This window comes from Schistocerca nitens, chromosome 2, assembly GCF_023898315.1.
Source record: "Schistocerca nitens isolate TAMUIC-IGC-003100 chromosome 2, iqSchNite1.1, whole genome shotgun sequence".
In the NCBI taxonomy this organism is placed as follows: Eukaryota; Metazoa; Arthropoda; class Insecta; order Orthoptera; family Acrididae; genus Schistocerca; species Schistocerca nitens.
This window is the reverse complement of record NC_064615.1, coordinates 777,382,902-777,396,790: the sequence shown is the minus strand read 5'-3', so window position 1 is coordinate 777,396,790 and position 13,889 is coordinate 777,382,902. Positions and strand designations below refer to the sequence as shown.

At 37.5% G+C, this 13,889-nt stretch overlaps 1 protein-coding gene across 2 annotated transcripts in view; it reads left to right on the top strand.

Annotated features, from left to right (window-relative positions):
- Positions 1–13,889, top strand: part of LOC126237023 (serine/threonine-protein kinase mTOR) — a 281,416-nt gene that overhangs the window by 17,793 nt on the left and 249,734 nt on the right. For both annotated transcript variants that reach the window (XM_049946767.1, XM_049946766.1), the window contains exons 3-4: positions 74–203; positions 350–585. In XM_049946767.1, the coding sequence (XP_049802724.1) occupies positions 74–203; positions 350–585 (366 nt within the window). The remainder of the gene's footprint in view (positions 1–73; positions 204–349; positions 586–13,889) is intronic.

The following is a 13,889-nucleotide window of genomic DNA, read 5'->3' as shown; positions in this document are numbered from 1 at the left end:
GATTTATATTCCATTGACCTGTCAGTGAATATTGTCCAGATACACATGCTTTTTTTTTTTAAAAAAATTCCAGGTGAAAACAGAGTTACGTGAAGTGTCTGTGGAGGAACAGACTTCATTCATGGATGAATTCAATCATCATATTTTTGAAATGGTCTCTGGCTCAGATGTTAATGAAAAGAAAGGTGGAATATTGGCAATAGGTAAGTTAATCTAAGAATATGCATTCAATTAATTCATTTCATGTCATTTGCTTTACACTTTTGTGCCTGAACTACTTTAAAATGTGTGTTGTAAAGATTCTATATTGTTTACTATGCGTATAATAAAATACCATTATTGTCAACAGTGTGTTTGATCAATGCTGATGTTGGAAACATGAATACAAGAGTGAGCAGATTTGCAAATTACCTTCGAAATTTGCTTCCATCAAATGACACCACTGTTATGGAATTAGCAGCAAAAACAGTAGGAAAATTAGCACTAGTTTCTGGAACGTATGCTGCTGAATATGTTGAATTTGAAGTAAAGCGTGCATTTGAGTGGCTCAGTGGAGATCGACAAGAGGGAAAACGACTTGCAGCGGTAATTTCCAACATTTAATGTTTTATTCTTGTGCAGCTGTTATCTATTAAAGTGTTCTCATATTGAACAGCAACATTCTGTTAACATACAGAAAGTGATAAATGACATTTATTCCCTAGATAAGATGCTACATTAAGGCAAATGTTGGGATGGTTTCATTGAAAAGGACACAGCACATTTCCATATCTTCACTTATTCATTTGGAGCATGTGCTGTTTCCTAGGACCTGGTTGTCAATAAGACATTTAAGCTTCCTCTGTCTTTAATGCACACATCTGCATTTTTTTTTTTTTTTTAAAAAGGTAAAGAATTATAACTAGTAAAGTTTTAAATTCCATCAGGCAAAATGAATACACTAATGAGAACAACAACAATTATTTATTTATTTACACATTTTACGACCACATTGGAGCACTTTATTCAATCCATATACATTTCAATTTTAATGCTAGTTGTAGATTTGGCTTTCCTCTTCTGCTCCCAAAACTTTCCCATCCTTTCCGACCTGGCTGCCCTTTCTTCATCTGTTATGGTGTATTTTTTGCCTGTAAATGTCTTTTGTTTAAATCTCGTGTCATTGTGTTTCAGGATCTTCTTCTCTTCTCCGCCTTCAATTTGTTGCATTGTCAAGCCTAACTCATCTGAATCATCTTGAACTTCTTTGAACCAGTTGTTCTTAGTCTTACTTTTCCAAAAATAGGTGAACAGTCGTTTCAGTAGCCTGGTTTCTGGTAGTCTGGAAATGTGGCAGAAAAAAGCAACCCTCCTTTTTCATATTGTGTCAATTACTGACTCAGTTTCTTGGTATACAACTTTGTTAGGTAACAGTCATCACTGCCTCTCTACTTGGTATTTTTTGTTTATAATTGTTCTATGGATTCTTCTGTCTGCCTTCTGTAGTTTGTCTGTGGTTGATTTGGTATTCACCTAGAACAGTGTTTCAGTAGCATAGGTTGCTTCAGGTTTAATAGCAGAGTGGTAGTATCTGAATTTTGCATTTATCAAGAGACATTTCTTCTTGTATGTTGGCCAGGTGATGCGTTGCACTTGTTTCAGTTTAGTTGTTCTGCTTTCTACTGACATTTTCTCATTTGCATTCCAATTTATAACCTCCCCAAAATATTGGAATTTATTTACAATTTTAATTTGTTTGTTATCATTCATTGCAATGGCTGATGTTTCAACCTTGAAGTATGGCATCATTTCTGTCTTTTCAAACAAGATCCATAGTCCGACTTTTGCTGCTGTTTTTTCGAGTTCTTCAATTTGGTGTTCAGCCTCTTCCGTGCTATTTGCGAGCAGCGCTAGATCATCAGTAAAGGCCAGTCAATTGAGTTTGGTATTTCTGCCAATCTTGATGTTTGGTTGGCATTTCTTATTCCACTCTCGCATGACTTTCTCCAGTGTGCAGTTAAATAGTAGTCGTGAGAGACCATCCCTCTGTCGAAGTCCAGTCCAGGTTTCAGATGATTCATATAGTTCCTTTCTGAATTTAACTTTTGATTTAGTATTCTTAAGGGTGAGTCCAATAAGATTAATGAGTTTCAGATGGCAATCCAATTTCCGAGGATTTTAAGTAATGACTCACAATAGATACTGTCATATGCTTTCTTGAAGTCAACAAAAGTGGTGACGAACTTCTTGTTTCTCACTCTTTGATGTTTCATGATCCACTTAAGGCTGATAATTTGTGATCTGGACAGTTTCTTCCAGGACAAAATCCTCCTTGATATTCTCCAAGTTCTTGGTGGAGTTGTTCCTGAATTCTTGTAAAGATAATTCTAGACAAGATCTTATATGTGACATCAAGCAGCAAAATCCCCCGTTAGTTGTTTGGATCCAATCTATCACCATTTTTGTGTATTTGGTGGATTATAGCTGTATTCCACTCTTCTGGCATTTTTTCAGAATTCCTTTTGTCTACTATGTGGTTATGGAGGTTCTGAAGTGTTTTTTTATTTGCGTTCTTCCACAGCTCTGCGATCAGTTGATTCTCCTCTGCTGCTTTGTAGTTCTTGAGCCAACTAGTTGCTTCTATCACTTCACTGAGATCTGGTGATTTAATCTTTTCTGGAAATGTTTTGTTTTTTTGGATGTGGTTCAAAATCTAGGTATTCTTTCGGTTCCTCGGCATTTAGTAATTTTTTGAAGTGGTCAGGTAGAATGTTGGCATAGTTTTGATTATTGTGTGCTAGTTTCCCATTTTTATTTTTCATCATGAATGTGGATGGTGTAATACACCCACATTCATGATGAAAAATAAAAATGGGAAACTAGCGCACAATAATCAAAACTATGCCAACATTCTAGCTGATCACTTCAAAAAATTACTAAATGCCGAGGAACCGAAAGAATACCTAGATTTTGAACCACATCCAAAAAAACAAAACACTTCCAGAAAAGATTAAATCACCAGATCTCAGTGAAGTGATAGAAGCAACTAGTTGGCTCAAGAACTATTTTCTAAATGTCCTAAAATAGTCCCTTGTTTTATGTTGTTTGAATGATTCCTCTATGAAATTGAGGGTTTCTTTTTGATGGTCTCCTTTGATTTCCTTGGCTGTTTGTCTTCTGGCAATGGTTAGCTCTTCTCGAGATCTTTCAGTTTTCTTTTGCTGGCCTTTCAGACATGCTTTGTAATTTTTCTGTATTGCTCTATCACATTCTTCATTCCACCAGACATGTTTCTTTCTTCTTCTTCTAACGGGAGCAATCTCTTCGACAATGTTTTTCAGTTTGTCAATAATTATTCCCAGTTCATCGCTTGGAATTGTTTTGGATCTGTCTGAATGTAACACATTATTTATTAAATAGCTGGGGTCATATTTTCTCCTCATAATGGATTTTGATGGTTTGGTTTTCTTCCTTGGGGTTAACTTCATTTTTATCTTTGAAATCTAATGATCTGAATCAATGTCCACCCCACAAAGGACTTTTCTTGGACCCATGATGCTCTATATCCAAGAAGGTGGATTCTCTCGTTAGAAGACTCTCCATGTTGGGCTGATTGTTTGATCAGTGATCAGTGTTCTGACCGTGGTCAGGATTTACGATTCCAGATGTGACCTGGAAAAGTGATAAATGAAATATGGTGGTATGATGAATGATACTGTGGAGTGTGTTTGGTCCGCGAGAGCTATTTTATTTTGATCATGTCTGCCAGCAAGGCTGGTTAGGACCCCTCTCCCCCACCATCTGCCACCTGGGCTGTGCTACAGTATGAGAATTGACTGTGTTTTACAAAGCTTAAATTAGATAGGTGGTGTGGCTCTGAGTACCTCTACAATAGAGGTAACTGTACTGTAAGTGCAATCAACAACAAAAACATATAAAGGATATTGGAATGTAATCAAATTAAATCAGTTGATGCTGAGGGAATAAGAGTAGGAAACAAGACACTTAAAGTAGTTGACAAGTTTTGCTATTTGGACAGCAAAGTAACTGATGATGGCCAAAGTAGAGAGGATATAAAATGCTCACAGGGAATCGCAAGAAAAATATTTCTGAAGAAGAGAAATTTGTTAACATTGAATATTGACTTAAGTGTTAGGAAGACCTCTCTGAAGCTAATTCTGTAGCCATCTACAGAAGTGAAAAATGTATTATAAACAGTTTAGACAACAAGAGAAAATGTGGTGCTCCAGAAGACTGCTGATGATTAGATGGGTGGATCATGTAACTAATGAGGGAGGTACTGAATGGAATTGGGGAGACAAGAAATTTGTGTCACAACTTGACTAAAAGAAGGGATTGGTTGTTAGGACACATTCTGAGACATCAAGGGATCACCAGTTTAGTATTGGAGGGAAATGTGTGTTTGTGTGTGTGTGTGTGGGGGGGGGGGGGTCACTAAAAAAGAGAGGAAAGGAATAGAATAGAAGCTGAATGGGTAGCCTTGAGAGATGAATTAGTGAAGGCAGCAGTGGACCCAACAGGGAAAAAGATGAGGCCCAGTAGAAATCCCGGGATAACACACAATATATTGAATATAACTGATGAAAGGAGAAAATATAAAAATGCAGCAAATGAAGCAGAAAAAAGACAGTACAGATGTCTGAAAAATTAAATTGTCAGAAAGTGCAAAGTAGCAAAGCAGGAATGGTGGGATAAGAAACACAAGGCTGTGAAAGCATGAATGGCTAGGAGAATGATAGATGCTACCTGCAGAAAAATTGAAAAGATTCCCTGGAAGGAAGAATAGCACTATTATGAATATAAAGAGCTCTGATGGGAAAACAGTACTAAGCAAAGAAAGGAAGGCTGAAGGGTGAAAAGAATATGTAGAGGCTCTGTACAAGTGAAACAAACTCAAATACAATCTTATAGAAAGAGAAGAAGAATTAAATGTAGATGACATAGGAGATTTGATACTGCAAGAGGAATCTGACAGAGCACTGAAGGACATTGGTGGAATCAAGGGTCCTGAAGTAGACTACATCCTTTCGTAATTATCAAGATACTTAGGACATCCAGTCATGACAAAACTATTGCACCTTCTTATGCAAGATACATGAGACGGGTGAAGTGCTGTTGGGTTTTAAGAAGAGCATAGTAATTTCTGTTTCAAAGAAAGCATGTGCTGACACATGTGCTTATTACCGAATTATGTCATGGTTGTACAAAGTGACTCAAATTATTTATGGAAGAATGGAAAAATGATAGAAGCCAACTGTGAGAAAGATCAGCTAGGGCTCCAGAGAAATTCAAGAAGATGTAAGGTAATTCTGACTGTACAACTAATCTTAAACGATAGACTGACTAAATTCAAACTTTTCTTTATAGCTTTTGTAGATTTAAATAATAATCAACAGCAAACCAACAACAATAGTTTAAATATACATGCTAATGTCAGAAGCAGAAGAAGTAGAGACAGTGGAAATATATGAGGATACTAAATGTGTAATTCAGAATGTAAAGGGAGATGATAATTTACAGGGTGTATACGACCTGGGACAACCAGGAGATCCGGGAAAATCCTGGAATTTTTTTCATCCGGGAGAAAACTGGGAAAAAACTGGGAATTTTTTAGAATTCCAGGAATATTTTGTTGTTTTAGTTTTCAGTTAAATTTTTGTAATTTTGACTGGTAAGAATCAGTCCTCTAACAAAGGATATTACTGTATACCACTACTGCAGAACAATACTGCACCAATAAAACGTGAACAAGAAAAAAACAAAAATAAAATGTAAATTGCAAAGGAAATGTGCCATATACAACAACAAAACACAGTGCTCATATAAGCATTTGCCAACAGCAAAATGTGTCAAAGGCTTTAGGTAGCTATGCAGTGCTTCATAACAACAAATTGCCTCCGATGAGCATGATGTCACAACTGTTTACATTAGATTCGTTTTAACAGTTACAAGCGGGCTCACACGCATGCGCAATTGAGTGGCGTATCAGTAGTACCTTCTCCTGTTTCTGGCTACAGAAATGTGGCTGTTGGCTGTGTAAGGAGTCGCAGCAAGCAGCTAAATGCAATGAGGTAAAATTTTATTGCTGCGCCCAAGCTGCCAGTTTCTCGCATGTGCAGCGGGCCCGGATCTATGGGGGGGGGGGGGGGGGGGGGAGCACCAAATTCATATTCTTGAGGAGAAAAAACCTTGTTTCACATCCAGCGCACATTGGTCTATCGATTACTCATATGATTTTGATTTCAATGCGCATCCCTGTTGGTTTTTGAACACACTCTGTAAGCTGATTTCTGAATGAATCATAAGCTGCGTGAAGTAGCCATGCGGTCTGCGGCGACTTGTCATTGTTTGTGCGGCTCCCCCCGTCGGAGGTTCGAATCCTCCCTCAGGCATCGGTGTATGTGTTGTCCTTAGTGTAAGTTAGTTTAAGTTAGATTAAGTAGTGTGTAAGCCTAGGGACCGATGACATCAGCAGTTTGGTTCCATAGTTAAAAAAAAAAATAAATCATAAGTTGATTTTTTAATGCGTGCATAGTGTACGTGATGTCTCTGTCAGGGGAATCCTTGTTGCATCTAGAAATAAACTTTACTGCAGGCAAAAGGGGACCGGGCTATACAAGCTGAGCGGAGTAAAGCCGAATGAGTGAACGCCAATCGCTGTCTGATTTGTTGTTGATTGGGTTTGGGAATGATCAGTGTTGCTATAATTACTAGGGAAATCCATAGATTCAGATGACCAGAGTGGAAATAAACGACTAACAGGAATAACAGGTAAGAAAGATTATCTATTATCTTCTTGGTGTATCCAGGAAAATGAAATTTTGTCAGAACATTTTTGGCCAGATCGCTACACTATTAAGAGCCAGTTGTACAGCCGCTTAAGTTCTATTCTGGAAGTAGTGTGGAAAATGGTTTGTGCGAACATAACAACGCCTTACCGGAGAATAATCAGGGATAACTAAACTGGTGATTCTTGCAGGGTTAGTGAAGTTAACCAGCGAATAAGTTTTGATGAAGGCAGGAATAGTTCCAGAATTAGTCATGACAAGATTGTTTGTTAGAACGAGGAAGGAGAAAAAACAGGGACATAACACAAATTAGGTAAGAATAAGATGATTCCAAATTTATATAAAAATCTCATACTACTACTTTTCGATCTCATGCTCGAGAAACTGGAGCATATGAATGAAATGTGAAACTATTTTCTGACATAAAGCTTTTTGCTTGTAGTAGGCCTAATAGGCATTTTATGTTAGTCTTTGTGAATTATATTCTGTCGTGTTATAAAAATGACCATTTGTGCCAAAACAGTCTCGTTTATTTGGTGTGTGTTACAATTTTTGCAGTGTTAGAAAAGCCTATGTTGTTTTATCTAGCAGACAGTGACAAAGAAGACGTAATCAAATCGAGAAGCCACACCAGTATTTGGTACTATTTGTATTAACAGCTTACGCAGTATTAGACAACGATATTTCGATTTTTGATCTAGCAAAATGTTTGATGAACTTTGATGAGGTAATAGATTCTTTCGCAGAAAGGAAAGCATGCCATGTAAAGCTGTAGCAATATTAGAGAGAAAACAATGCTAGGAGGTAAGGATTGAAGAAATGTGTACTGTATTGCTTGTCTCTTGTCTTTACTGGTTTTATGCATCCTATATTTAATTTTATGTCACCCAAAACAGAAAGTTATTGGTTAACAGGCAATAGTTCTTGTTCTCCTGATCACAAATAATCCCATCCAGTATTAATTGCGTTTTTTTTAAAGAGGGGCAGGATGTCAATCCAGGCAACTGGAGCAGGAGAGGCACCACAGGATATTTTAATTTCCACTGTCCTGAATATAGTTTGATGGCATCCAGTACTAAATACACGTTTCAGTTCCACGGAGTGAAATTCAGTGATGTGCAATAGAAGAATGCTGTGTGAAGAGGGGTGGCACTGCACTTTGGCACACTTAAGACCAAATAACATGTCTTACATTTCCTTGAACATACGAGGGGCATTTGAAAAGTCCATGCAAAGTCCAAGAGATGACACCACCAGTGAGGTCATGTTTAGTTATTAACATATTTGGAAAGAACTCACACCAAGTTTCACCCAAATTGGTCTATTTCTTTGTGTTTGGCATTCGTGTGAATCAAGAAAGTCGAGTGATTGTCAAAAAATAGAAGAAGAAGAATGTCGTGTGGTGATTAACAATTACTTTATGAAAGGCAAAATGCATCAGGAGACTAAAGATAAGCTTGATGAACATTACGGTGACTCTGCACCTTCGATTAGATCAGTTTATAAGTGGTTTCAAAATTTTCGGCCATATGGGCACAAGTTATGGTGAACGTTCTGGACGCCCTGTGGAGGTTATGACTCCAGAAATCATTGATAAAATCCATGATATGGTGATGGATGACAGAAGATTTAAGGTGCATGAGGTTGCTAGTGCTATGGACATCTTGGATGTACAGGTATGTAATATTTTGCATAAACATTTGGACATGAGAAAGCTATTTGCAAGATGGGTTCTGTGATTGCTCACGCTTGACCAAAAACGGAATCATGTGAAGTGTTGCAGGGATTGGTTTGCAGTTGTTCAGGAAGAATCTGCAGGACTGAAAGCGTCGTTTCATCACTGTGGATGAAACATGGATACATTACTATACTCCTGAGACCAAACAACAATCTAAACAATGGGTTACCAAGGGAGAATCTGCACCAAAAAAGGCGAAGACCAGTCCTTCAGCCGGAAAGGTTAGGTGACTGTCTTTTGGGATTTGCAAGGGATAATCCTGATCGACTATCTGGAAAAGGGTAAAGCTATTACAGGTGCATATTATTCATTTGTTATTGGACCGTTTGAAAACCGGGCAGCAAGAAAAACGCCGGAGATTGGACCACAAAAAAGTCCTTTTCCATCACGACAAAGCACCAGCACACACCTCAGCAGTTGTGGTCACAAAATTAATGGAAATAGGATTCCAACTCATTTCACATCCCGCCTATTCTCCAGACTTGGCCCCCTCGGACTACTATTTGTTCCCCAATTTGAAGAAATTGCTGGCAGGACAAAGATTTTATTCAAACGAGGAGGTGATTGCAGCAACTAACAGCTATTTTGCAGACTTGGACAATTCCTATTATTCAGAAGGGATCAACAAATTAGAACAGTGTTGGACAAAGTTTACCCCAAACATGTAACTAGTTTTTATTTTTGCATGGACTTTTCAAACGCCTTTCATATATGTTTTATCTATCAGACTCTTCAGAAGGATGTACACTACAAAATGAAAATATTTTTGAAAATTCGATTTTTTTAAATATTTGACTTCGTATCTCAAACACTTGAGGGAGGGGACTGGGGTACGGAGGGGGGGGGGGGGGGGGCTGCGCCACTATCTTAGCATTGCCCTGGTTCAGAAATATTGTAGATCCAAGGCTGATGCGCAGTCTGAGTTATAGTGGGAAAGTGTGTTGTCTCCATGTGACCCGTGTTAACATTTAGTGATTTTGCTGTTTCCTCTTCGTTTATTGCTCGCACATCAAATCAAAATAAAATGGATTTCTGTGGCCAGGAGCTATCAAGTGAATTAAAATACATTCACATAAGTATGGAAGGCTAATATATGTTATTAGTTTCAGATTTTATTTGATTTCCACTTCACTGACAGCCATGCATTAATCGTCTTGTAGAACAATGAAGCTATATTTGTCAGTTTGCTAAAGAAATTTGGTTTTTATTAATCTTTTACACTGAGGCAGTCATTGTGTTTGAAACAAAGTGTTTAGTTCAACACTGTTGGGTAATTTCAACTGCTCACTGCATTTCAAGTGCACGTTTTCGTGTTCTAGCACGTATGGCATTATGCCATAATAAAGAATCAAAAATTAATTAATACAGTACTGGTACTCCAAGAAAATTTACATCCCGAAACCCACACTGAAAACCTTAATATCAGGTCGAGGCTTACTTCATTGGGAATCTGGACATACGAATGTGCTCTTTAAGTATGCACTTTAAATGTGCCATTTTAGTATGCTTCACGGAATTCCGATGCTCTTGGCTTATCCTCTGATGTCTTTCTTCTTTTATGACATAACATAAGATCTTTTAATGTTTTACACGTATGAACATACAGACTTCCAGTGTCATAGCAGCTGCCAAAGCACAGTGGTGCCTGTTATCTGGTGCTCTCTGATGACTACTGAAATGAACCTATTTCTAATAGGTTATGGGAAAATATTGTGAATGGTGGCTTGAAAAGCATTACTTTCAAAGTAAATTTCCTTTTATACAAGTTGAACTATGTGCGAGAATGTATGATGAATTTCTTAAATCACAGAGCGTTTGATGACGAACCATTTTAGAAGTATTTTGAGCCCAGAAGATCAGACATTCATGTCATTATTATGAGGTCGCTAATTTATTTGTGGAAAACTTTGAGGACAAGTCACTGGACTCTGCTAAAAATTTTACTGGTGCATTTGCGTGATATATTTTAATTATGAACATTATATGTATACTTTGGGAAGATTCCAGCTGGATTACATCATAGTGAGACAGAGATTATGGAATCAGGTATTGAACTGTAAGGTGTAGCCAGGAACAAGTACAGACTCTGATCACAATAAGTAATGATGAAGAGTAGACTGAAGTGTAAGAGAATCATGCAAAAGAATTAGTGTGTGAAGAAGTGGAATACTGAAGTGTTACAGAATGATGAGATGTATTTGGAGCTCTCTAAAACTGTAGAAAAATTGATTACCAATATAGGCAGTTCAGTTGAAAAGCAGTGGAAATCTTTAAAAAAAGCAATTGCAAAAGTTGCACAGACAAAAACAGGTACAAGGAAGGCAACTCCCAAGAAACATTGGGTAACAAATTAAATACTTCAGTTGGTCAACAAAAGAAGGAAGTATGAAAATGTTCAGGGAAAGACAAGAATGCAGCACTATATATCACTTAGGAATGAAATAAATAGGAACTGCAGGGAACCCCAGGTGAAATAGCTGCAGGAAAAATGTGACGTTATTGAAAAAGAAATGGTCGTCTGAAAGACTGATTTAGCATACATAAAAGTCAAAACAGCCGTATTTGATGTTAAAAGCAAAAATCTCAACATTAAGAGTGCAATGAGAATTCCACTGTTAATCACAGAGGAGAGAGCAGATAAATGGAAAGAGTACATTGGCGCCCTCTACATGGGATGTACTGTATGATGGTGTGATAGAAGTAGAAAAGGGAGTCGGTATGGAAGACACAGAGGACACAGTATTGGAGTCAGAGTTTAATAGGGCTTTGGAAGACTTTTAATAAAATGAATCAGAAAGGTAAATAACATCGCTTTGAAATTTCTAAGACCATTTGGAGGAATGTCAACCAAACATTATTCAAGTCGGTGTGTAGAATATGTGAGACTATCATCAAACTTTTCCGAAACCTACCATCCACACAATACTAAAAAGAACAAGGGCACATAAGTGCAAGAACTATGGCACAATAGGCTTATCAGCTTATAAAAGCAAATTGCTAACAATAATAATATACTAAAGAATGGAAAAAAATGTGGGTCTATTAGATGATCAATTTGACACTTGGAAAGGTAAAGGCACCAGAGAGGCAGTTTACATAATATGTTTGGTAATGGAAACAAGACTTACGTAATTTAAGACATGTTTACATGATTTTTTGACCTAAAAGAAAGAACACTATAATGTAAAATTGTGTAAGATGTTCAAAATTCTGAGAAAAAATGGGAGTAAACTATAGGGGAAAGTAGGTACTGTACAGTATGTTCAGTAACAAAGAGAAAATAGTAAGAATGGAGAACCAATAATGAAATATACTGACTAAAACTTGTGCAAGACAGGGATGCAGTCTTTCACGCCTACTGTTCAACGTATACATCAAAGGAGCATGACAGAAATAAAGAAAAGGTACAAGAGTAAGATTAAAATTCAGAGTGAAAGGATATAATTGATAATGAAACTTCCTGGCAGATTAAAAGTGTGTGCTGGACTGAGACACGAACTCGGGACCTTTGCCTTTCGCAGGCAAGTACTCTACCAACTAAGCTACCCAAGCATGACTCACAACCCATCCTCATAGCTTTACTTCCACCAGTACCTCATCTCCTACCTTCCAAACTTCACAGAAACTCTCCTGTAAAACTTGCAGAACTAGCATTCCTGGAAGAAAGGATATTGCCGAGTCATGGCTTTGCCACAGCCTGGGGGATGTTTCTGGAATGAAATTTTCACTCTGCAGCAGAGTGTGCACTGATATGAAACTTCCTGGCAGATTAAAACTGTGTGCTGGACCGAGACTTGAACTCAGGTCGTGAGTCGTGCTTGGGTAGCTCAGTTGGTAGAGCACTTGCCTGCAAGGGGCAAAGGTCCCGATTTCGAGTCTCAGTCTGGCACACAGTTTTAATCTGCCAGGAAGTTTCATATCAGCACACACTCTGCTGCAGAGTGAAAATTTCATTCTGGATCAATGATAATATTCACTAATGACATTGGTATCCTCAGTAAGAGTAAAGTAGCATTAGAGGACCTGTTGAATAGAATGAACAGTCAAATGAGTGCAGAGTGTGGGTTGAGAGGAAACTGAAGAAAGATAAAAGTATGAGGACTTGGACTGGCAGAAATGTCAGTGATAAACTTAATATCAAAATTTTTGACTACATAGTAGATGAAATGAAGAAATTCTGCTACCTTGGAACCAAAAATTCATACGATGGATGGAGTGAAGGGGACATGGAAAGTAGACTAGCACAGGAATAGAGGACATTTATGACTGACAAAAATTTACTAGTATCAAATATAAGCCTTAATTTGAGGAAGAAATTTGTAAGATGGGTGTTTGTAACACAGCATTGTACAGTAGGGAAACGAGCTGTAAAAAAAAAAACTGGAAAAGAAGAGAATTGAAATGTTTTAGATGTGGTGCTGTAGAAGGATGTTGAAAATTAAGTGGACTGATTAGGAATGAAGAGGTTCTCTGCAGAATCAGCAAAGAAAGGTACATATGCAAAATACTGACAACAAGAAGGGTCAGGATGGTAGGACATACATTAAAACTTAAGGGAATTACCTCCAGGGTACTAGAATGATTTGAAGAGATTAAAAACTGTTGATTAAAACAGAGATTGGAATGCATCCAACAAATAATTGAGGATGTATGATGCAAGTGCTACTTTGTGATGAGAAGCTTGCCACAAGATAGGAAATTGTGGCAGTCCACATCAAACCAATCAGAATATTGATGACTCAAATAAAAAATAAAAATAGAGAGAGCTTTTGACGATGTTGCCTGGGACACACTCTTTGAAATTCTCATTGTAGCTAATATTAGATACATGCAGTGAAAAGTCATTAACCACTTGAACAGAAACCATATTGCACTTGTAAGAGTTAAGGACATGAAAGTGAAGCCATAGTTGAGAAGGGACTAGAACAGTGTTGTAGCCTCTCCCCAGTGTTATTCAGTCAGTACGATAAACAAGTAATAAAGAAACCAAGGGGAATTTGGAAAGCGAATTAAAGTTGAGTGGGAAATTATATAAACTTTTAAGCAGTACCGATGACATTGTAATTCTGTCAGAGGCAGCAAATGATTTGGAAGTTCAGTTGAAAGGAATGGATACTATCTTGAAAAGAAGTGGTAAGATACTAACAAAAGTAAAACAGGGGTAGTGGGATGCAATCGACTTAAGTCAGCTGATGCTTTGGGAATTAAATTATGTAATGAGTCAATGGGTTTTGCTATTTTGCCAGCAGAATAACTGACAGTGGTCAGAGAAAGATTATATAAAACACATACTGACAATAACGAGAAAAGCATTTCTAAAAAAAGAAAGACATCTTAATATGTAGTGCAAATTTAAGTGTTGG